Here is a 25,729-nt window from a genome sequence, read left to right on the forward strand (position 1 = left end):
GCGCATGGACGCACCATCTTCACTAGCGAAATGGTGCGGCGGTTCCTCAAGAGTTTAGACAGATTATATCCTCATATTTGCTAGCCCACCCCCGCTTGGGACCATAACTTGGTACTCTCGGGGCAGATGGGGCCCCTGTTCAAGCCCCTAGCTATGTGCTCACTCCTCTACCTTTCCTACAAGGTGGACTTTTTGGTTGCAATAACATCAGCCAGAAGGGTGTCTGAGCTCAAGGATCTCACAACCGACCCTCCGTATACCATTTTCTACAAAGATAAGGTGCAACTGCGACCCCACCTGGCGTTCTTCCCAAAGATGGTCTCGAGTTTCCACACCAATCAAGACATATTCCTTCCAGTTTTTTTCCCCAAACCCTATGCCAGTAGCCGCAAGCAGAGGCTCCATTCCCTGGATGTACAGCGTGAATTGGCTTTTTATACTGAACAAACTAAGCCATTCTGTAAGTTGAACCAGCTGTTTGTTGCTGTGGCAGACAGGATGAAAGGCTTCCCAGTGTCCACGCAGAGGATATTGTTGTGGATCACATCCTGTATCCAGTGTGTTATGACCTCGCTAAGATCCCTGCCCCCACTCTGACTGCACACTCCACCATAGCTCAGGCATCTTCGGCGGCCTTCCTGGCCCGGGTACCAATCCAGGCAATATGCAGAGCGGCTACGTTGTCTTCGGTCCACACCTTCACTTCACATTACACCATCACCCAGCATGCCAGGGATGATGCAGTGTTCAGCAGGTGGCTGTGTGCTTCAATCAGTGATTCCATAAACTCCAACCCCACCTCCTAGGTAAGGCTTGGGTGTCACCTAATTGGAATTGATATAGCAAGCACTCGAAGAAGAAAAATCGGTTACTCACCTTCTTGGTCTTCGAGATGTGTTGCTCATATCCATTCCAAACCCACCCGCTTCCCCTCTGTCGGAGTATCCAGCAAGAAGGAACTGGAGGCAGCGGGTCGGCAGGACCCTATATGCGGCGTCATGAAGGTGCAACTCCAGGGAGCTCTAGAGCCAACCCGACAGGTGCCACTAATAGAAAAACCTTCTGGTGAACTGTATATGCAGCACGCACACACTTAATTGGAATGGATATGAGCAACACATCTCAAGAAACAACAGTTATGAAAAGGTGAGTAATTTTACAAAGGGTTAATGTTCTAGCAATCTCAACTCTGATGATCTAGCTCAAATCTAGTTGTGGTCTCAGATAAAAAAATATTTAGCCTCATTCTATCCCAAAATGATGGATGTTTTGCTTAGATCTTACACAATTTGGAAAAACTGAACAAGACTGATAATTTTGTTCGACATGTCTGGGGCTGTAATGCAGGTGTTATAGAATACAGTTCAGATGTGGAAACTTGCACAATGTTTGTCCATGTACTGTCTAAAAGTAGAGAGAGCTGGTAATTCCATATCTTCATGAATATAATCAGAATTCACACAAATTGGTGGAAGCACTTGTAAAGTTTCAGAACAAGTTTATCTCCTACATGTAATTCTTAGGAAACAAGTATAGAACAGGATTGCACGCTTCACATTTCTTTACCCTTTCTTTTTGTCCATTTAATGTTGTTGAGGTCTAATTAAACTTTACTTTGTACTTGAATCTGTGTGGTTTTGTGTATATATACCAAGACTTTAAAAAAAAAAAAAAAAAAAAAAAAAAAAAAAAAAAAAAAAAAAAACCCTAAAGTTAGGCTCTGAAATAAATTAGGGTTAATTTTCAGATTGATTTGCCTCAAATGTTCCCTCTGAGATGTATTCCAAAGGGGGTCCCCAGTTTTGCTGATTTGTGGTTCCCCCTCTCTGAAGCTAAAAGCGAATTCCTTCCTCTTAGGAAACAAGCAGATTTACCCCTATTGGGACAATCCAGACTGCATACTCTGAAAACAGAAGTAGTATGGGATATATGTGGGGCCCTGTGGTCTTGGTTACTAAGCATCAGATTTAGCCTTCAGAATAAACACCACTAATCATCATCCCCTTATATTTACCCTCTTCCATTGTTGCTTTTAAAACATAGCTACCATTGTTTATTTCAGTTTGTCCTGCTGTCTATTGCTATAATTAATTCCATAAAGTGTGGTCATTATTTTGTAAAGTATTGCTCTTTATTTTTGGTAGCATCTTTCATAACAAGCATATAGGATTGAAAGAATTACTGAGATTGGGGTTTTACAGAGCAAGATGTATCAACAGTTCCAGTTAGTTGAAAAACTTAGAATTTACCCCGTGTGAGCCACAAAATGCTCTGCAAACGCATATCTGGTTCTAGAGTTACTATGCAGAATTGCTCAAATGACCACAGGCCACCTTGTGACTGAGATGTAATATACTGAGTATTTGTGGGTGACAGTATCTAAATTTTTTTCTGAAATTATAATTTATACAGAGTATTGAAGTGTTTTAAACTGTCCCACAAATAGCATACATATATATAAAACAAACTATTTTTACACATGATTGACTCTTGCTCTGTGAATTACTCCTAACAAGTAGCCTTTGTAACAGTGGAGAACTTTCTTCTTCACCTCCACCTTGACCAAAAGCCCTATCTTCTTGGAAAGACTTTATACAAGGGCTCCCTTCAACTGTTGGTATGGCCATACGTTCAGGCATCAGTGACGATTTTGCTTGATGCCACCAAAACCAGCATGGCACCCACTTTGGCACTGGCATTTACATTGACACCGATACCTTTCCTGTCAAAGGAGACCGCTCCATTGGAGCAGACAGCTTTCCCAGGCTTAACCTCATTTCTGGCACTGCTGCCTTTGAGGACAGCCATGTCTGAGTTGGAATAGCTGTGACCAGCAACTGTCAGCACCAGCATCTTTGCTGCCTCAAGAAGAGAGGCATGCTTCTGATGACTGGGAAGGAAGCTCCTTCAGGGAAAATGGAGGAGTCCCCCATAAGGGACTATATCAACAGTGCAACCCCTGATGGATAAATTAGGACTTGGTTCATCAGGAATAGAGATGGACTGAAGTGGTTTCAAGAGCTGATGTGGAGAATGGCTGACACTCCTTAGTTTCAGACAGGTTTCAGCACCAGACTCATCTAATTCTCTTTTGACGTCATGGAATGGCAGACAAAAGACAATGTCGCATTTCTTATTTTTCCATGACTACTCAATCAAGCAAAAGACATTTGGCTCTCTGCCCTCATTCCCAGTTTCAAAAAGAGCTAATCTTGTACGTTTTGTGCCCTCAAGGGACACCAGTTTTGTTACAATATCCTTCTGTAGGTTCCATGCAGGAATCTGCAGCCCAAGCGTTATCTAAAAGTAACAAGGGGTCCCTGTCTGAACCCTTGGACAGAGAGTAGCATAGACTGAATGCTGTTGGGAGGAAAGCCAATTATTCCACCTTTTTGGGTTTACAAATGGCAAATTACCAAGATGTCATGTCTAGATATAACTACACTATGGGACTCCTAGATTTCCATCTGTCATTTTATGTCGTCCTCCCTGTTTTCTTACCCTAATCCCATGTTCACCAAAGCAAGTCCCACTTGTACCCCTTAACACATAAAAAGAGCAATGTGCTATTAGCTAGAGAGGATTAAGTCTTTCCCAAAAATCAAACAGATTTGTTACCTGAGGAGAAAGGGGTAACCTATTAATTAGCTAATTCTTTCAGACTGGATTAAGGGGTGTATTGAGTAGTGTTACTTCTTTGCCAGGAAACCAGTGCCTCTTGACTTGAAGATACTCTACTAAGGCCACACCTGCCTTTGTATCCTGTCTGTCCAGGTGCCTGTTGCAAAGATTTGCAAATCAGCAACATAGAGTTCTGATGAATGAGCACAATGTTTACTTAAAAAAAAGTATGGACTTGGCATTGCAGTCCAGTGCTCAATCTGGTAAAATGATGGAGGAGTCCATTTTTGCCTAGATCTCCTCACCCACCATCCTCTAATGGGGACGCTGCTTGCTAATCATCCATAAATGGGAATGCACAGAGACACTAGAAGAAAAAAGAATGGTTATTTAGTGGTAACTATTATTCTTCAAGAGTTGCCCCTACATTCACACTATGCACCCAGCTTCACCTCCGCCTTAGAGGCTAAGGAGGAGAAACTGAGGTGCCTTAGGGTGGAAGGGAGGGTGCACTCCTTTATGTAGACTGAGCCAATTACATCATCCTAATGTGAGAGTGCTCCTGCATCCCCAGCTTTTGTATACAGCTGTACACCTCAACACAAGAGGAGCTAGACCCTGGAAGTATGACTGCACAGAGGCAACTAGTAAGTAACACTTCTTTTGTTTGTTTACTGTTGTAGTCACGTGAACTAGAAATTTCAGTTTATTGGCGTGATTGGAGGTCTCTGTGCGCAGTGAAGTTTCTGAGATTAGAAGATTTCTTAGACAACCAGCGACATGGCATGTGTCTCTATCTTGAACCACAGGGTACTCTATTTGCAGAGGTAAGAGCACTTAATGCAAAAACTCAACCACATTTGAAATAATTAAATTGCAGAATATTTTAAATGGCTTTTAATAAACTCTTAAGAATGCATTATATTCTGGAAGTGGAATTGTAATATACAAATTATCTGAACTGCAGGTTACATTTTTTAATCCAGTTATTGAAAGAAGACCAAAACTCCAGAGACAAAAGAAAATTTTTTCAAAACAACAAGGTAACAATTTATTAGGAATTAAAATTAAATTATAAAACTAAAAATGTACTACAGATTTGCATGTTTTTATGCACAGTCCTAAAATATAATTGCAAATAAAGTTGGTGATAGTTAAATCTTTAATATTACATTCAGAAATGTTTGTTTAGAATTATGCAGTAGCATTTAATGGTAAATTGTTGAAAATTGCTAAGGAACATGACAAATTCAGTTTGTTCTCCATAAATTATAAACTGATGAATTTTAATTATAGCTTTTGGTGATATGTAAAGAAATTACTTGTGCTCTATTTTCTTTATTCACAATATCTACAGGCAAAACATTTCTCAGAGCTCCTCAAATGAATATTAATATTGCCACTTGGGGAAGGCTGGTGAGAAGAGCTATTCCTACAGTAAATCATTCTGGTACCTTCAGCCCTCAAGCTTCTGGGCCTGCTACTGTGCCAGTGGTTGATACATGCATTCCTGAACTAGCACGGTCAGCTAGGTAAATGTCTAAGATTTTGAAGCCAGATTTACATACAAAAGTAATGGTGCAATTCTTATTTACTCATGTAAATGAAAAATCTTCCTTATTTATTCTACAAAATTTAAACCTTGACATTTTCTAGTTGGACATCCATTTGTTGTATTTATTTAAAAAAGGAAAAAGTAAGATTTTCTAAAAACACATTAAAACAGGTTTTTTAATACTAGTAAAACAGTCTCCATTGTACTCTGAGTGTGTTTATTTTTTTTTGTAAGTGACTCGCCTGTAGCCAAACTGGACTTTGAACTTGAACCTGAACCTCCGCCTGTTCCACCCCGTGCATCGTCCCTTGGAGAAATATGTGACTCATCATCTGAGAAAAAGGGACCGGATACACCCATTCAGGCAGGACATTTAAACTAGTCATAAAATGTTGCATATCATGTCACATTTTTAATCAAGTATTTAATATTTGTGTTACAACATTTTGTAGTTACAATGCATTTATTTCCTTCTGTTTTAAATAGAGAACGCTACAATTTGTGTGTATGAAATTTTAACAAATTGTACATAATTGCACATGGCATGTTTTAATACTGGCTATAGAGATTGGCCTTTTTCCATGGTTTTAAAGTGTTTATGTCACACTGTTTCCCTACTGGTAGCTTTATAGGCCCAAAACCCAATTCATGCAATTTATAGAGAAGTGTGTTAGTATTCACAAGGAGTGGAATGACTTTAGAAGAATAGGATTTAACAGAAGCCTGTCAGTAAATATAGCATTTTAGGCTCATTGATATTTTGAATTTCACACAGTTGAAGTTTTGCAGTATTTTTTACTTCTCTTTCCTTAAATATAGTACATTTCTTCATTCTTCAGCAGTCTCATTTTCTAAATCTTCAGATTTCTGTTTCTTCTACATATTTCACAGGATGCAGAAACTACTTTTGATTTTGAAAATGAGAGAGATAGTAGTGTTTCAAAACTCCAACCTGAGATAATTTGTGACCCTGAAATTCCACACACAGACATAAAGAGTACCAACATACGAGAGCCTGAAGATAGAAGGTAAAAAACACACTAGGTTTTTTGTTTTTTTTTGACTGTTTTGTTGTTAACCCTAACTTGAAGTTTTCTGTAACTTATTACATTCATTGCTGTTTTACAGAACACAAAGATTTCAATTTAGTCTGCAAGATTTTAGGTGTTGTGCTGTACTGGGTAGAGGTCATTTTGGAAAGGTAAATTTTTTAATGACTATAAGTGTATTCAAAAAAGAAAAACTCACCTGTTTGAATAAATCACTTATCTACTCTTTCAGGTGCTGCTGGCTGAATACAAAAACACAAATGAGATGTTTGCTATTAAAGCGTTAAAGAAAGGAGACATTGTTGCTCGTGATGAAGTAGACAGGTCAGTTTCAAGAAAGTAACTAATACATGATGATGTATATTTTTCCTCTGCAGGAAATAGTGACTGGGTTGTAAATGATCATAGATTTTAACAGAGTAATGTTACTGAGCCCAGAGTTCAGATTGTATTTAGCAGAGGAATTCTCATGTAAGGTATTTGTTTCTCAGTCCAGTTGTGTTTGTTTAAACAGTAGTATTGTGGTTATACATATGAAATATTCTCAAGTGGCTACAGTAGAAAGAGAAATTTCCCATTGTAGCTGCAAATTTGATTTTCATGAGTTTTGTATCAGTCAAGAACTGTTAGGTTTCCCTTTACCTGCCAATATAAATATGAACTTAACACACAGGAATTGGTGTTACTAGAGGCTTTCATCTTAGTCCGTTGATCTTCTGAGTGTAACTAGTCTCCTTTTTTTATTTGGGAGAGAACACAAATTACCCTACCACTGGGAGGGGCCATTATGGTATGGTCTGAGCTTACCATATTGAGGAATGTTACCTCAGCAGTCATTGCCCAAACATCGAAATGATGAGGTTAAAAAACCCTCCTGAATTCCAGGTCCCTATTCTTATGTTTAAAAAATCCTATAATTTCAGAGCCCAGGAAACAAACATGACCTTGAGAAGAATAAAATCAAGCAGGAGGAGAAATATAGCTAAAACTAATGGTCAGCTGTTTCTCTAATACAGGCGATCTAATGAAGAAACTCATTGACTTCAGAAACTTATTCCTTTCTTAGCAGTCCAAAGTAAACCACATCTTTACTGGATCTGCAGCTCTTTCAGAATAAATGTTGAGATCTCATTCTATAGCAATTTGAGGTTTACAACAGAATGTGAAAATCATCTCTACACTAAAATATTAATTCAAGAGTTACTTGGAAAAATAGTCCTGGAGGTTTTTTTTACAAACCACTTACTCTCAGTGAAACTTCTTGGATGGACAAAATTTCCAGCATCCTCTTCCAACAAATTACTACTACTCCATTTAGAGAGGAAATATGTGAGCAGAATGAAGGGCCTCAGAGGGAACTTCTATCAATTCTTGAAGCACTGAGTTGAGCTTGTGTGGAGTGACAATCAGTTTGTCTTAACTATTTGTATGTAGCTCTAAGAAATTTGATAACATTTGGTTATAAGCCAACAGGGGGTCCTCTCATTTTTGTCCAAAAGGAGACGTTTGCACATGCAGCATAATATCCTCTAAAACCTTTTATCAAAGATCTGTTTGGGAAAACTGGGAACATACTTGATGACACTCTTCTTTTTTCAAGCAAAAGAGAGAAACAAACTGGGGAATTCTGCCCAATTTCAATGCGTAGTTCAGTAGCTAATTGAACTCTCCAAACCATGTGGCCAAGGCAGTAGAGTTTTAAAAGTCCATCTTGTGTAATAATATACAAAAAGTGGGGAAATAACTACATTACATAGACAGATATGTGTTGAGGTTCTAGGATGTCAAACCAATTAGAGCATTATGTTTGCAGTTCTCTACCAAAACTGATCTGTGTATTCATAGAAGTAAGATAATACATTTTATTGGACCAACTTCTGTTGGTTAAAGAGACAAGCTTTAGAGCCACACAGAGCTCTTCTTCAGGTCTGCCTGAAGCAAGTACCTTCAGAGTGTTATAACACTGACAAACTGAAAGTCCATGAAACAAGTGGAATTCAGGAAGATAACTGAACAAAAGCTGCTGACCTCTGCACTGGTAGCATACATCAGATAGAATACAACATTTCCTGCTTCATTAGAGAACGTGGATGTTTCCCCAGGAGTTCAGATCCTGAAGAAGAAAGCTGGATCGTGTGATCATTGAAGGAAACTAAGAGCAAAAAGGAAGACTGATGAAAGCAAAAGAGAGAGCAATATTCCCATATTGTGATTAAAGTGGCAAAAGAAGCTTGGCTTGAAGAACAGTGCATCAACATACAAAATCCTTTTGTGGCAAATGCCACTAGGAAGGCCTATCAAATCATCAGAACTCTTTTTCTGAAAGGATTCTTGGCAGGAAAAATACCCTTTCACCCAAGAACTCTGTAATATGAGTGAAACAAATTCTAAGTTGGAAGTGAAAAAGGCAGAGGAGATCTATACAAGAGAGCTTGATTTATCCCGATCAACTACAGTTGAAAAAGCTGAGGATGTGGTGTAGACATTGAAAAGCAGTAAAGCCCCTCGAACATACAAATACAAGCAGAATTAATTAACAGTGGTGGAGAAGCACTCATCCAGGCATATACCGTAAGCTTGTCACTGTGATTTGGGAGTCTGGAAGACTTGGACACAGTCCCTGACAGTTCCTGTCATAAAAGGGGAGACCCAGCTGTTTTGTGGAAATGTCATTGATACATCCTAGCAAAATACTGCTGCATATCATCCTGAAGAGAATTGCAGCCAAGATAGAGAACTTTCTGACTGAAGAACAAGAGGTTTTAGACCCAGAAGGGGTACAGTGGAGCAAATGTTAAACTTGCATGTGCTATGTGAGAGAGTACTGGAGAACGATGGAAATTTTTGTGGATTTTGCTAAGGCGTCTGACAGCATATTGGACAAACCTCTTTGGGAAATCCTATGGCTGATCGGAGTTGGTGAAAATGTAATAAGGATGAAGGTAAACCTCTATGGAAGCATGATGTCTTTTGTGTTTGTGGGACTTGAGGATAGGTGCCAGCCAGGTGCTTGCTATCCATGAACCCTCTTCAACCTGTTACCTTGAAGAAATATTAAGAGGAGTCTCTGATGGAAACTTACAGGAGATGTCTATTAGTGGATAAAAAATTAGTCATCTGTGTTTCACCAGTGATATTGACCTGATTGGATTGTCACAAGAAGAGGTGCAAAAATTGCTAGAAAGAGTAGCAATGGAAGCAGACAAGATAGATCTAAAGATATATGGTGACATCTGTTTGAAAAGGTGAAAATATTTCTACGCAAATCTGAGGAACCATTGGACTGTGTTGAGCACTTCAAATGTCTGTGTAGTGTGTGACTGCAAGGGATGTTAAAAATCATGTAGCGATCCGACACAGAATTGAACTTATGACTACTGCTGCAGCAACACTCAGCCGTATTCGGAGAAGTGAAGATATTACCGTGAAGTGTAAAATGAAATTACTGCAATCTCTTGCCTTCAGCATCTTATGTGTATGGGAGACATGGACTTTAAGGAAACAGGACATTAAGAAGCTTTTTGTCTTTGAATTGCAATGTTATAGGGGACTGGTGCACATTATCTATATTTCAGTCGTTACTAGCCAGGAGACAATCGCCCAAATTTACAACATAACTGATGACAGATATCATCAAGACGATGAGACAAAAAAAAACTTGAGTTTGCAGGACATGTGGGTTGGATGAGTGGAGGAAGATTGCTGAAGAAAATTTTGCAGGGATTGGTGCCAGGGGCAAAGGGTGCCCGTGGTGTTTTTCAACTATGCGGCTGACTGGATGGGATACAGTATGGTGTGCTTCTCAAGGCTATGTGAAGACTGCAAAATATGGAGGAAGATTGCTGGCCAGTGACTCGTATTATTTACTGTTCATTGTGATTTGACTCTATGGTGCTTTGCACTATGAAAGAATATATGTGTGTGTGCATGTATAGTCATGACATGCAGAAAGAAAGACAACTGAATTACAAGACTCTACATTCATGGAATGGTTTTCATAACAAACACCAGGAGTAATACTTTGGCTATCTGTGCCCAAAATATGCAATGGAATTGTTTTCCCACTTTTTGAATATTACGTGCAAAGTACAATTTGTATCAGTTGATCTTAAATCTTATATTTTGTTTAAATTTGTGGGCATATTGAGAAATTCTAACAGGTATATTTTCAAAGAGTTTCATGAGATGTTAGCCATATGTCTCCCTTCAAAGTCAGTCAAGTTGTACGGTTAAAATCCTGCATTGCACTTTGAAATTTTAGTGTTTGCGTATCATATCAAATCAGAAAAAGATTCAGGTATTATGAAAGCTTTTGGGGGGGCGGAAGAATGAGGGAGGTCTTGTCAATTGTTCTGCGTGTTGAAATTTGTAATATAACAATAAGTGTTAAATTTTGCTATTAAAATATTTTCTGTTTGCAGCCTTATGTGTGAAAAGCGAATTTTTGAAACTGTGAATAGTGTACGGCATCCCTTTTTGGTGAACCTTTTTGCTTGTTTCCAAACCAAAGATCATGTTTGCTTTGTAATGGAATATGCTGCTGGTGGAGACCTGATGATGCACATTCATACTGATGTCTTTTCTGAACCAAGAGCAGTGTAAGTGTTCACATAGTTAATACCATTAAATATTTAAAAGCTTTGATATAAATTGTTCTGTCTTAGTGGGCTGAAAAACAAACACATACATTCAACTTTGCTTGCCTTTGCATGCTTGTGTATTGGATCACTTCACTGAGTACTGTAATAATCTTAAATGGACTAAAGATTAAAGCCTTGTTAAAATACATTCAACCCAGTTTGGTTAGAAAAAAAAAAATATTTTTCTGTTTTGGTTAGAATGGTCAAAACATTTTGTAGGCTGTCAGAATGCAAGCTTATATGCCAGTATGCTTAAATCTAAATATGTAATATTTGTAAATGTTGTTTTGAAGGATTAGTAGTCTGTTTAAAATGTTAGCTGAAATTAAAAGATTATATAAATGCTCCAGCTTCAGTGGGAAGTGTTGGATACTCCGGCAATGGGTGCCATAGAAGACTACAGTATAGGCAGGAGCAGCGCCAGGGTTTTTGGCGCCCTAGGCTGGGGGTCCTTCTGTGCTCCCGGTCATCGTTGGCAATTCTGCAGCGGGGAGGTCCTTCCGCGCTCCCGGTCTTCGGGGCACTTCGGCGGCGGGTCCCAGAGCGAGTGAAGGACCCGCCGCAGAATTGCCGACGACGACCTGGAGCGCAGACGGACCCCCCGCCGCCAAAATGCCGCCGCGCCCCCCCCCCCCCCCCCCCCCCCCCCCCCACAAATCCTGGTGCCCTAGGCAACCGCCTAGGTTGCCTAAATGGAAGCGCCGGCCCTGAGTATAGGCAGAGAAAACATGTTACAGGTTGGGCCACTTCTGTCTAAACTTTTGCCTGATAAAATTTAAAGCTTTGACTTAGAATTGTATAAAATTCTACATGTATCACGTATTAAAAAATCCTCTGAAAAGTTTCTGTATGCAGACTATCTGCACTCTTCTGAAAGTAATTAATAAAAATACAGATTGATTAATTAAGCAAGACTGAAATTCTAGCTTTATTTAATTATTCAAACAGGTTTTATGCTGCATGTGTGGTTCTTGGACTCCAGTATTTACATGAGCACAAAATAGTTTATAGGTAAGTAATCAATACTTTCTCAAGACTTGAATTTTAACAATTTCTCCTTTTCTTAACACTGTTTTTCTTCATCTCTTCCTTGATTTGCTTACCCAAAGCATTATCTTTTTATTTCTTACATTTCTTTCTATGCTAGCAGAAGAAGTTTGTTCTGACATACTTATGAGTGTAAACCATAAGTTACTGATGAAAGTCTTAAATCAGGAAAGGGGTAATTAAAATTTAAGAGGGGCATTGCACTGCTCTATTTTTAAATAATTTTTTTACCTTAGAATGAATTATTATTGAGTACCACTATAGGCATATCAGTAATTCCATTTTACTTTCAAATATCATTTTTTAGAGATTTGAAGTTGGATAACTTATTGCTGGATACAGAAGGATTTGTGAAAATAGCCGACTTTGGCCTTTGCAAAGAAGGTAACTGCTTTTCTTTTAAATGATTTTTCAATAGGATTACACTTGACGGTTAGCAGATAAGCAGTCCTAGAGGTAGGAGCACCTAGCATATTTACTCTGTCTATATATCACTGTAGAAAAATATCTCTGGGATCTTCTCAGCTGGAGAACAGTGAAAGCAAAAGACCCTCAGTGGGGAGATCACCTGAGTGTCTGCTATGATGGCTCCCCTCTTCTTTCTGTCAGAATGACTACGGAAGAGGGGTATTACTTTGTCATATCTGCTTGTTAACAATAAGTCATATCACATTTTGCTAAACAGTACTTTGTCCTGTTACAAGCATCATCCAATAATATCTAGAAGCATTCATTTTCTTCCCATCTACACCAAGTCACTGTTCCCTTCTCACTAATTCATTGTCCACTTTCAACAACTTTCAAATATCTCACACCACTAAGTGCAGTGAAGTAGCTCCCTAAATAGAGCACCACTCAAAATAGGGAAATATCTTCAAAAGGACACTCATTGTAATAGTCAGTTTCTGGCATCTAGCTGCTGGAGGTGCTTTCTTGCAAATGAGACATAAAACAGATCTAGCAGCCATAATTCAGATTCTCTGCCTACATTGGGAAATGTGTCCCCTTTTCCAACAACTCAGTGGGGGAGAGGGAATGGCCATCAACAGGAGGAATCTAACTGGATTTGTTTCTTTCTTTTCCAGCTTGCTTTACTTGTCCGACAACTTTCCAGGTCCCAGCACTGTGGGAAATGGAATTTAGTAAATTGAGGGCAGTAGGTCAAAGATTACAGTTGAATTATTTGCATATCTTTGATACTAGTTATGCGACTATTCACTATAAACAAAAACTTCCTAAAATTGACAAAGGGTCATGTTATAAATGTAAAAGATCAATAAGAGACAGATTTCCTCATTTTTCAATAAAGTCAAGCTCTATAGGACACTTATTAACATGGAGAATCATTCTTTTACTTTGCAGTTCACCTTTAAAGTTTGGCACAGAGTTTGTACCCACAACCTCCTAATACCACAACAGTCCTTGGTGCCATTGCCATAATGCTAATCCTACACTTTCTGCAGATGTAATATTTGGGGGCATGGGGTAAAAAAGCATGAAGACTGCACTAGTACTGTATAATTGTTCAGAAGCATGTTTTGGGAGATGGAATGTTGTACGTCACTCTGAAGGTGTGGGCAGTCCATGCATGCTTCCTTGTGGTCTGATACGGTGTTGCAGATGAGCTGCACCTTAATTTCCCCAAGCAGAGCAGCAGTAGATTCATTTTAACAGCCCAAGGCACGGAGAAGCCACCATAAGTTAACCAAATGCCATGTCACTTTTTAAGAAGGTTTCAGGACAGGAATCATTGCAACGAACAGTTCACCAGGACTATTATTCAGGGCTTCCAAATTTACAGTTCACACCAAAGTCTTTGTCAGTTTAGGCTTATCTATAGGCGCCTGAGAGAGAGAGCTCCACTCACAGTAGCCAGCCTGGCTTCTACTCCCCTCAACTTCTGTGTGTTTAAATAGCCCAGCCCCAGGAAGAGGCAGGGCCTACTTGATTATCCCTAGACTGTTGGCTCCAGCCTGTCCCTTAAAGAGGTAATACACTTTTCCCCATACACTTCCACAGTCCCAACCACCTTGATGCCCTTGAGTATTGGTATCATGGCTCACATATATACATAGTGATGTCTACAGTAATACCATTAGTCAGCACTGGTGCAACATACAGCACCTATCCCAATAGGAGCCTGGTCTGTAACTAGGGCCCCTAGGCACCGGGGTAATACAAATAATAATCATTGCAACTTTAACCAAGATTTGCTATATTGCCTCATTTATATACTGTGTATACCTTCAGCTAAATTCTGTGCAAGACTTTCTCTGACTTTGACATCATATGCTAGAATCTGGTAAAAGAAACCCTAATAATTTAAAGTATAGTTCTGCTGTGAAAAACGATTATGTAAAATGAAACCTTATTCAGCAGATTCACTCACTGTACATATTAATCTTTTTTGCTTATTTGAGTGTCAAAAGTAAGTGTGTGCTACTTTTTACTTCTGTTACCTGCTCTGGTTGCAGTGCTGCAAATGACAAATGTGTTCTATTTCCTCTTGTGTGCCACCAGAATTGTTTACAAAGTTCCACTTTGTTGCATCTCTCCAAGGGCATTGTCTTCAATGTGATGACCAAGGTGTAACTGAGGGGCTAATTTGGCTTGCAGAATCATCATTACTGGTAGTCATGTACAAACAGAGAATCCAGCTTAATGCACAGGGCCAAGATGGTGTTTGCATGGCTGGCAAATGGGGGAAAGATTTGTAAACTGAACTCATTTGTTGAAGTCATCAGCACAAACATGGAGCCCAACAATCTTTTTTTTTTTTCTTCTTCTTCTTCTTCTTTACATAGTTGCTTTGAAGAATAAATCTTATTGACTGAAGCAGTTGTTTACTTGGAAGGGGAGTAGTAAGAATACGGCTTGTTTCTTATGAAAATCGTAACTTTTTCAGGAATGGGATTTGGAGATAGAACAAGCACCTTCTGTGGCACTCCAGAATTTCTTGCACCAGAAGTGTTAACAGAAACATCCTACACAAGAGCTGTGGACTGGTGGGGTCTTGGTGTACTCATCTATGAGATGCTAGTTGGGGAGGTAAGCACTGTTGTAGCAAAAAAAATGTGATACACACATCCAAGTCTTATGGAGTAAGCAAGCTTACAAAACCTAGCATGATTACAAAAATAAACTTGATATCTCAAGCTCTCGAATTCTAGAATGTCCTACCTTTTTAAGCTTACAGCTATTGTATGATATAGGCCTGGTTCCATATCCTGTATTTTGTATGGATTTTTATGGTGTAATGAGAAAACTTGAAGGTGTAGCTTTTTGTTGTTGTTAAAAATAGAGGAATAGAAAACACCATAGGCTATAGGCCAGATCTTCAGCAGGTATAAATCATTGTAGCTCATTGACTACAGTGGCACTATACAGTTTGAATACCATACTTACTCATTCATAACTTTCAAGCCACTTAACCAGTTATCTTCAGATTAGACTGAGTATGAGGGAGATTTACCAAAACAAGGTTGAAGTTCTAGCATCAGCCATTTTTAACACTGGAGCATGCATGCAATTTCAGATCAGAACATATGGAAAAAGTATTGGATTCTTCTTTTTAAAGATCAAAGATTGCAAACCAAATTGTTTTGTTTATTTTTAAGCAAAATTAGATAAACAAAAAAACAATATACCACAACTTCGGCCTGAATGCAAGCATGGAAAATTTCAACTTAACAGTTTTGGGGAGAAAATCATGAAATTCTGAAGGGGAAAAGTTACAATGGAAGTTGGAATTCAACCTTAAACTGTAATATGCTCTCGCAGCAACCTGCAGGTCATGATGCGAGACACATTCATTTAGCATTTGACTTACTGTTTTTCTCTTGAGAGACAAGGTAGTTGTGGTATTCTCTGTTGATGGCTTGTTCCTTCCCCCAACAGAAGTTGGTGCAATAAAAAATTCACCTACCTTCTGTCTTTATATCCTCAAAGCTCATAACATGGTTACAACAACACCATTTTGCTCTTCACGCTTTTTGTGAATGTCCTATCTAATTTGTTTTCTTTGTAGTAGCCTAGAAATTCTGCACCACAGACGTTAGCATATATAAATGATTATTACCTCCCCTCCTGCCCTAATTGCAAAAACTCCTTAAAGGTGATACAACTGCTAAAGTTGAAAAACAGTAATAGAGAAGTATTTATTAATAATAACTGTCTTTAATGCCATGTGCATTTTGTCCTTTTAGAAAAAAAGTTAATCACACAACCTACTTCTGTCCTTTTTCATCTTCACCCCAAACTAGTCTGTTTCTTCAAATGGAAATGAAGCGCGCCAACACCATATGACCTACAAATGGTCCATAAACCACAGTTTAAAAACTGCTGGGTGGTATGATGTGGTAAATGTTTTATCCAAACGAATTTGGGATGACCACATTACCTTGGAGTGGCAGCCACCCGAAACAAGTACTAATAAATGCTTTACCACATTAGATAGATTATTATTTATGCCTCAGTGCACAGGAAAACTATTTTATAAGTGTGTTTAAAAAAAACGAACATCTAAAAAAAAAAAAGATTAAGGAACAATATTTTGTGGCCTGCCTTGTCTGTCTATAAAAAGTATTACTATCGCATTTTCCCCTATAGAAAGCTACATTATCTATTACAGGGAGAGGGAAAATAATTTGACACACTGAGACATCTAACTCTAAACTGGCAGCTGAATGTGAAATAAGGCAGTTGTGCTCCTTTTTGCTCTATCTTAAATACGGCAGCAGCAACAAATTGCTTTAGTTTATTTAGAAACAATAGGTTGATTTTAAAATTTAGCTTCCAAAAATGAGATTTTTTTTTTTAAACTACTTTATCATAGTCACCCTTCCCTGGAGATGATGAAGAAGAGGTTTTTGACAGTATTGTAAATGATGAAGTAAGATATCCACGGTTCCTTTCTACAGAAGCCATCTCTATAATGAGAAGGGTAAGATTATAGGAAACAGTGAAATATTTTCATTTTTTTGTTGTCTTATTATTGTTTTCCTTGAAGAGGGGAATTTAAGTGCCTGCATTACATTTGACATTGTTTTCGTCAGATTGGTTTCAGTACTGCTTCACTAATGTTACTTTTTAAAATCAGCCTCACCATTTTGGTCTAACGTGAAACTTAAGTGTTTGACTATTTATTTACATTCTCTAGTTAGTGTAAAAAAAATTCATTTTCATTCATTAAAACTTCTTACATCACATTTTTGTAATTATTTAAACCTCTTGTTAATCCCTTAACACTGAACCAATTTCTTCTAGACCCTTTCTTTCCCATCCACATCTAGCTAGGAAATTCTTCTGGTTCCTTTTGTAACAGAACACCTTCCCAGTTACTCACACGGTAGCTCAGTACTTCATGAGTATTCTATGCTAAGAAAAGACTGGGATTTTCACATTTCATTCTGTCAGGGGTTGGAAATACCACACACACTACATCTAAAGACTCTTCTCATAAGAATGGGAGAAGGTGCACAATTGTATAGACACAGCATAAGTGAAATACCTTAGGCTAAAGGGTGCAGCCATATGCTCAACTAATATACAGTGTGTTTTTCCAATAGTATAAGCATTTTGGCCAGACACACCAGGGCAAACCCTTAAGAAAAAGGCATTGCATTGGCAATGTCCACAAAGAACAGACAGGACCATTACTTTTCATCCAGAAAATGTGCAAAATGAACTTTATTTTGCTCAAATTAACCTCAGAAAACAGATTCCAGTACAGTACCTGAGTAGACACTGCATGCAGTTTTGTGTTTCAAACAGAATGCTTAGGTCATTAGATCACCCCCTCTGGTGAATTGGGTTATTTCATTTATCTGCCTTCTGAGATGCTAAATTATTTCACTGTTTAGGAGGGACAGAAGATAATTTTGCTAACAAATATTTAACCTTAAAATTGAAGGAAAGAAATTATATACAGCAGATTAAAAAGCCCCTGTCAATTCTCTCTCTTGAAATGTGATTACAGAGCTTTGTTCCTTTAAATCTTACACTTAAAATCAAGTATCAGAGGGGTAGCCGTGTTAGTCTGAATCTGTAAAAAGCAACAGACTTCTGTTAGTCTCAAAGGTGCCACAGGACCCTCTGTTGCTTTTTACACTTAAAATGTTTCAATTGCTGGATAAAGCATACTGTACAGAGTCATAGGACTCAACCTAAAACTATTGACATCTATATTTAAATCTTTTCCATATGCACTAGATTTAAACTGACCCCATGTAGATAATCTCTTATTAAGAGGAAGAGAACTCCAGTCTAATACACCAGTAAAGGAAGACTGCACTATCTAAGATTGCGTTACAGGATCTTTCAGTCTGAAGCTGGGCACTTCACTTCATCCCTTCTGTCTATACCAGATAGTTACATCCCCAGGAGGCTTAGCTATTCTCCTACAGTATTCGGGCAATAAAATACATCCAAGCAGTTCCCAATCCTTCATAGTAGGGCTGTCAATTAATCGCAGTTAAGTCATGCAATTAACTTAAAAAAAATTAATCGTGATTAAAAAGATTAATCACAGTTTTAATTGCACTGTAAAACAATATACCAATTGAAATTTATTAAATATTTTGGATGGTTTTCTACATTTTCATATATATTATATTGATCTCAAAGTATATATTTTTATTATAAATATTTGCATTGTAACAAGTACTGTAGTGCAATCTCTTTGCTGTGAAAGTGCAACTTACAAATGTAGATTTTTTTTGTTACATAACTGCACTCAAAAACAAAACTGTAAAACTTCAGAGCCTACAAGTCCACTCAGTCCTACTTCTTGTTCAGCCAATCGCTCAGACAAACAAGTTTGTTTACATTTGCAAGAGATAATGCTGCCTGCTTCTTGTTCACAATGTCTCCTTAAAGTGAGAACAGGCATTTGCATGGCACTTTTCTGGCTGGTATTGCAAGGTCTTTACCTGTCAGATATGCTAAACATTCGTATGCCCCTTCATACTTTGGCCACCATTCCAGAGGACCTATTTCCATGCTGACGATGCTCATTTAAAAAAAAAAAAAAAGCGTTAATTAAAGTTTGACTGAACTCCTTGGCAGAGAATTGTATGACCCCTGTTCTGTTTTGCCCGCATTCTGCCATATATTTCATGTTATAGCAGTCTCGGATGATGACCCAGCACGTTATTTATTGTAAGAACACTTTCACTGCAGATTTGACAAAATGCAAAGGTACCAATGGGAGATTTCTAAAGATAGCTACAGCACTTGACCCAAGGTTTAACAATCTGAAGCGACTTCCAAATTCTGAGAAGGTCAAGATGTGGAACATGCTTTCAGAAGTCTTAAAAGAGCAACACTCCGATGCAGAAACTATAGAACACGAACCACCAAAAAAGAAAATCCACCTTTTTGCTGGTGGCATCTGACTTAGATAATGAAAATGAACATGCGTCAGTCCACACTGCTTTGGATTGTTATCGAGCAGAACCCGTCATCAGCATGGACGCATGTCCCCTGGAATGGTGGTTGAAGCATGAAGGGACATATGACTCGTTAGCGCATCTGGCGCGTAAATATCTTGCGACGCCTTTCTCACTTTCAGGTGATATTGTAAACAAGAAGCAGGCAGCATCTCCTGCAAATGTAAACAAACTTGTTTAAGCAATTGGCTGAACAAGAAGTAGGACTGAGTGGACTTGTAGGCTCTAAAATTTTACATTGTTTTATTTTTGAATGCATTTTTTTGTACATAATTCTACATTTGTAAGTTCAACTTTCATGATAAAAAGATTGCACTACAGTACTTGTATTAGGCGAACTGAAAAATACTATTTTTTTACCATGCAAATACCTGTAATCAAAAATTATAAAGTGAGCACTGTACACTTTGTATTCTGTATTGTAATTGTAATGAATATATTTGAAAATGTAGGAAACATCCATAAATATTTTTGTAATTGCATGATTAATCGCAATTAATTTTTTTAATTGCTTCACAGCCCCTCTTCATAGATTTTAAAGCCAGGAAGGACCAGTGTGATAATATAGTCTGACCTCCTGCATAACACGTAAGCCATAGAATTTCACCTAAGAATTCCTGTGTCAAGCTCAATAACTTCTGGTTGAACTACCGCATATCTTCTGGTCTTTAAATCAAGATTAGATGTCTTTTCAGAAGTGATGGAGAATCTAACACTTTTTCCTTCGTAAATTGTTCAAATGGCCAATTATTTTCGCTGCTTAAAAATAGTTGTTCCTTATTTCAAGTTTGTGTAGCTTCAGTTCAACAAGTTAGATCACTTTGCCTTTGTCTGCTGTCTATCAGAAATCCCCAGGTACTTACTGACAGTGATCAAGTCATGTCTTAACCATCTCTTTGATGAGAGAAAAAGATGGTGGTTCTTTAGACTCTGACTGTAAGGTTGGTTTATCAGACTGATCATTTTTATTGCTCTTTACTGAACCTTTCCCAATTTTTCAATATCCTTCCTGAAGTCTGAACACTAGATCTTAGACACAGAATTCCAGTAATAGTCTCATTAATGCTGTATACAAAGATAATAGCACCACCTTACTATTATTCTATATTCCAATTTCTACATCCAAGAGTTGCATTACTTTTCTTAGTCGCAGTATCCCATTTGAGAGCGCACATTCAGTTGGTTATCCATCATGATCCCCTAAGTCCTTTTCAAAGTCAGTTCTTTCTAGGATATAGTCCCCTCACGTCTTGTAAATGTGATCTTACTTTGCATTTAGCTTCATTAATACATGCCAGGAAATGGGACTTCCTTTTTGTTCAAAACACAGGTTGTAAGGAAGGGAACAGAAGCCTTGCAAGTCCAGTCCAAGGTGGATGAAATTACTTATTATGGAAAGTTGCAAAGGAAGTCATAAAAGTGACCATTAGCATTCATTTCATTCATGCTATGGTGACTTCATGGGCAAAAAGATATTGGTTATCCTATGAAATTATACAGAAATAGTAGTACCTCTGCACTCCTTCACCTCAGTGGCTAATACTGCTTTTGGGTGGTGGGTTATCTAAGCCATTGCTGACCACTGAAACTTTTCTTATGCTGCTGATCTGTCCTTAGCCCAATGAAAGAGATGGGCCTTAGAGAATAGTCACTCCAAACTGGACACTTAGGGAAGACACTTACTGGCAAGAGCAGAGTTTTCCCATGTGATCATCCAGGACCTGTGTTAGGACTTGCCTGTTAAAGATATAGCAGATATTAGTTATCCTCTTAGTTTTAACTCGTTCTGTTCTGTTCAGGCCATGGATGAGTGTGGTATGTGACACTTTAAATGTCTGTTCTTCGGTTTTGTTTTATTAGAACCTTAACACACGCATAGAATTGTGTTGTTGGCTTATGGGCTCATCTATAGAACAACATGCTTCTACATAGAGATGAGAATTTAGTTTCTAGGGTTTGCAGTGACTGGAAGTATCTCACATTTCCCTCTGTCCTCCTTCTGCAGCATAGCATGAAGCAGTTTTCAGCCTTTTCTAACAAAACTGAACTCTGTGAAATGGGGTATGGGGCGAGAGGTGTGGAGAAATATGGATGTTGTAAGGATCCACTTTCTCCCAGGTTAAATGAGGAAAAAGATGACAAGCTGATGTAAATTTTACAATTTGTAAAGAAATTAAGCAGTTTTAGAGTTTCTCTGCCTCTTCTGTGAGTACTCTTTTCCAGTAAATCTAATCTCCTTGCTCCTTTAGTCTGTACTATCAGCTACCTAGTATATATTTTTTCCCCAATTTTGAGTGCTAAGATCTTCAAAATGTTTTGTTAGCTGCTACGAAGAAATCCAGAGCGGCGCCTTGGAGCTGGTGAGAAAGATGCTGAGGATGTGAAAAAGCATCACTTCTTCCGGGTATGTAAAAGCTAGTGTAGTTTGTAAAACATTAATTCTCAGCAAAGCAGGAAACTAACCAACAATTGATTGTTTTACAGCTAATAGATTGGAATGCTTTGCTGGCTAAGAAAGTGAAGCCCCCTTTTGTACCCACCATTAGAGGAAGAGAAGATGTTAGTAATTTTGACGATGAATTTACCTCAGAAGCACCTATTCTCACTCCACCCCGGGAACCAAGGATACTTTCAGAAGAAGAGCAGGAAACGTTCAGAGATTTTGATTACATTGCTGATTGGTGTTAATTTCTAGACACTGTGAAATCATAGCTAACTGGCTCACAAGAATGCCTCTCAGAAGAATACCGGCCCTTCAGTTGCTCTCTGTGCCACCTGTAGCTTCTGATTTTTATTCACATGAAGATTCTTTAACGTACTGTTTTTAATACTCTTGTGAAGAGTGGCCTCCTTGTCATACTTTTATCTGAGCACTGGAAAGCAGTTCTATAGAGTTTTTAAGCTGAGTTGGTGAATACAGGCCACATTAAGCTCTCACATGGACACACTTGGATCTGTACTGTAATTTTTACTTTTTTACAGCAGATAACATTGTAAAATACATGCCTTAAGTGGGGGGAAACCGATTTTGAGCTAGATTGATAACCATTTAACTTTATTCAGACATGTTAAAATAGAAATTGGGGTGCTATTGACATTCATGAGAATATGATTTTATGTGGAGAAGGCAAATGGTCAGTTTTTTTTAAATTACTGTAATGTCCAAAAATGTTTAATTTTAGACTTATGCACACTTTCAGCTTGAGTTTTAAAATAATGGAAATTAAGAACTGATGCCTTGTTTTGTAAATTTTCTATGGTATTTATTAGAAAAAAGTGTTAAATGCCTTGCCTTTGTGAGAACAGTAAAAGTGCTTCCACAAAAACAAAACAGACAGGTCCTGAAAGTTTACCAAAGCCACTTGCCAAACAGTTTTTGCCTTTAAGCATGGCTTTAAAAAGGAAGGGGGGGAAAAAGACTCAGCAGATATGAAGAATGTAGTAAGAATGTCTGTTCAGTCTTATCAATAGTGTATGTGTTCCCAAGTCCATCTACTTCTGTACTCTTGAAATCCAAGCCTTTTTCCACTAATTGGACAAATCTTAAGTTAATCATACCATACTTGGCTATCTAGTTCATCTTGTCTACTATATATCATATCTTTAAAAAAACAAAGATTTTCAATGTATACATGGTGTGAACATGTATATTTGGAAGTTGTAATGCATTCTTAATTGCAGGCATGTAATTTAATTGTACCACTTCATGAATTTTGCACAGTGGCCATGTGAACACATCATAGAACTCTGATTTAATAGACTAACATTTGTATACATTTTGGGCCACTGAATTCCAGAACTTAGATTGGCAATTACTGAGGGTAAAAGCAATATGTTGTAACAATGTATAAATATTTTTGATAAGTGTATATTTTATAAACCTCAACACTAAAAACTGTACCTCAAAAGTCAATGTAGACCAGATACTGTGTGTGCTTTTAAACTCCATCAGAGACCTATTTTTGGCTGTCAGTGTTCTGTAGGTAAACAGCCACTCTCTTGGAAAACAAGTTTCCAGTGTTTTCCTTAACTCACTAATAACATTTATATTTGATCCTGTGCTTGCTTCTTGTAGGTTCATCCTGGTCTCTGGAGAGCAAATGGTTAGCAAAGACTGTAAGAATCCAAAGTCAAATGAGTGCAGATTGTGGAATTAAATATTCCAAATAAAATATATAAGAAACTCAAACCATGTTGATCTTCAAAGAATGGAGTAGTGAAACTCCAAGGTGTTACTTTTGAAAAGTGAACCTTTTGTAAGTAAATGACTGTTGGTTAGAACACTACAGATCAGAAGTCCTGAACCAAGAGGCCTGTGGGAGAAAATGGGTTGATAAACTTGAATAATGTACAAGACAACTGCCTTTTAGGCCAAAAGGAAGAATGGCAACAGGACAGAATATAGAAATTATGTTTTTGGTTTATTAAATGAAGGTCTTAAAGTGGGAACAATGTAATTTAACCTGTTTCAAGATGCTGATTATCTTTGAGGTGAGAGAGAGAACTTAAATTTAACACTAAACACTTTTGAGGTACAGTCTGTTTACCCTTTTGGGCTCCCAAATATATATATAGAAAAGTATCTAAAAGAGGATGCTTAGATTTTTAAAAAGCACCCTGGGAAATACCTTTTTGTAACTACATCTTGTACAGAATTATTTTTCATCTAAGTAAATCACTAAAAAAAAGTTAGGGCAGGGTATGTTCACACAGTTAAGCTGAAAGAAAGCACTAATTTTATCTCTGTAGTTTTTTAAGATTATTTTTAGGCAGATTAAGATTTTAAACTAGATTGTAAATATATTTTGCTATACTTTATTGTATGTGGCTGCTCAAGCACTTTGTAAGGAAATTAGGATATTTTAGAATGGTACACTATGCATTAAAATGAAATGTGCCTTTACCAATGTCATTCTAAGTGTTTTGCAGTCATTAATATCACAAATTAAAGTTTAAATAGTTTGTAACTTGTGTCCCAAACATGATTTTACTGGTTGATTGAGTAGTGACTTACATATTTCACTTTTTCCCCCCACAGATATCTTTCTGAATATTTATCTTTTGTTACTAACTGCTGCTTACTTTACAGTGGTATGCAGTCCTAGGGAGGTTAATATGACCATCTGTGGAAGAGCACCCTTTATAATAGCTTAATGTTAAGAGGGACAATGGTATTTAAAGATTTTGTTTTTAAATTAATAGGAACATGGTTGATTCCTGACTAGGCAAAAAAACAAACTTTACCATTGTTCATTTGTAGCAACTTTTCACTTACATTTTAATTAGTATGAAGACAGTAGGCATTGCTCAGCTGCTGCTATAGGTGTCTATAAGCTACTTTAAATCTAAATGCCCAGGTCATTGGTGGTGTGGTACAGGAACCCTGCCCCTTCACTAATTGGGCTGATAGAGCATGCATCATGTGCTGTACTATTTCATTCTTTCCTAAACAGGTGCCTCGATAAGCTGGACCATGAGTATTCTGAACACGGGTTATGTGCTGAACCTAAAAAGCCACTCTCCTTTCCAGAGAGCAGCCCAAGGGGACCAGAGTAGGAGATCTCATGTTCCTTTACATGTTTATTTAAAAAAAAAAAATTACCACCACCACCCCCCATAAAACATCAGGACCATTCTTTAGCATCACTCAGTTGAGACAGTTGATGTCAGTGTAGCATATCTTATACTTTCTTGTAGAAGTATAAGGTTAATGTTCCAGAAGCCTGGTGGTGCTCTCCACTAATAGATTTCCTACAACTGGTATAAAAAATGGTGTAACTACATGTACACTGACCAGCAAAAGCATGTATTCTGAATTATTAGAGGCAAGCTTTTAGGCCAAGGTTCTTAGTCTGCAGATGATGGGTGGGCTATGGATAGTTCTGTCAGGGTGGCAGCATATGAGAGAAGGAAGGGCCACCCACCTAATTAGTGGAGCTGTGGAGGTGGAGCTCCACTAATCAGATGCCTGGACCCTGGAGAAGACATGTGAGGTGGGGGAAGAAGATGGCCCTTTCCCTCACCACAGCTACAGATGAGGTTGGGAAAGAAGGCATATCCATTACATTAGAAAGGTGACATTAAAAGCACTATATAAAAAAACCTTTTCTAAAGTGCTTTACAATAATTAGCTAATGATACAAATGTTTGGGATGTTCATTAAGTGGTCCATGGGGGGGGGAGTTTATGTTGCTGTTTAGACCAGTGGTTCTCAATGTGACATGCATGGAAGAACTCATAGTTAAGAATAAACTTTCAAGAGTATCTAGGTGAGTTAAGCTCCAAATTGTATATAATTATCAGTTTTAACCTAGGATCTTGTTTTTAAAAAGATGCTTATAAAGCACCACCAGGGCAAACAGTGGGATG

The 25,729-nt window shown here is 37.9% G+C and overlaps 1 protein-coding gene across 6 annotated transcripts in view; it reads left to right on the top strand.

Moving 5' to 3' along the window:
- The window catches only part of PKN2 (protein kinase N2), a 110,943-nt gene extending 86,616 nt beyond the window's left edge, over positions 1-24,327 (top strand). For 2 of the 6 annotated variants that reach the window (XM_005298100.5, XM_042840533.2), the window contains 14 exons: positions 4,305-4,448; positions 4,589-4,664; positions 4,979-5,153; positions 5,411-5,540; positions 6,068-6,204; positions 6,305-6,377; positions 6,458-6,549; positions 10,647-10,823; positions 11,814-11,876; positions 12,220-12,296; positions 14,818-14,960; positions 16,747-16,854; positions 21,684-21,764; positions 21,845-24,327. In XM_005298100.5, coding sequence (XP_005298157.2) covers positions 4,305-4,448; positions 4,589-4,664; positions 4,979-5,153; positions 5,411-5,540; positions 6,068-6,204; positions 6,305-6,377; positions 6,458-6,549; positions 10,647-10,823; positions 11,814-11,876; positions 12,220-12,296; positions 14,818-14,960; positions 16,747-16,854; positions 21,684-21,764; positions 21,845-22,048 — 1,680 coding nt within the window. In that variant the 3' untranslated portion in view covers positions 22,049-24,327. Of the gene's footprint in view, positions 1-4,304; positions 4,449-4,588; positions 4,665-4,978; positions 5,154-5,410; positions 5,541-6,067; positions 6,205-6,304; positions 6,378-6,457; positions 6,550-10,646; positions 10,824-11,813; positions 11,877-12,219; positions 12,297-14,716; positions 14,961-16,746; positions 16,855-19,879; positions 19,949-21,683; positions 21,765-21,844 lie in introns of all 6 variants that reach the window. The other 4 variants (XR_010589693.1, XR_010589694.1, XR_010589696.1 and 1 more) reach the window with 4 other exon arrangements.
- The last annotated feature ends 1,402 nt before the right edge of the window (positions 24,328-25,729 follow it).

Source organism: Chrysemys picta, chromosome 8, assembly GCF_011386835.1.
Source record: "Chrysemys picta bellii isolate R12L10 chromosome 8, ASM1138683v2, whole genome shotgun sequence".
Taxonomy (NCBI): domain Eukaryota; kingdom Metazoa; phylum Chordata; order Testudines; family Emydidae; genus Chrysemys; species Chrysemys picta.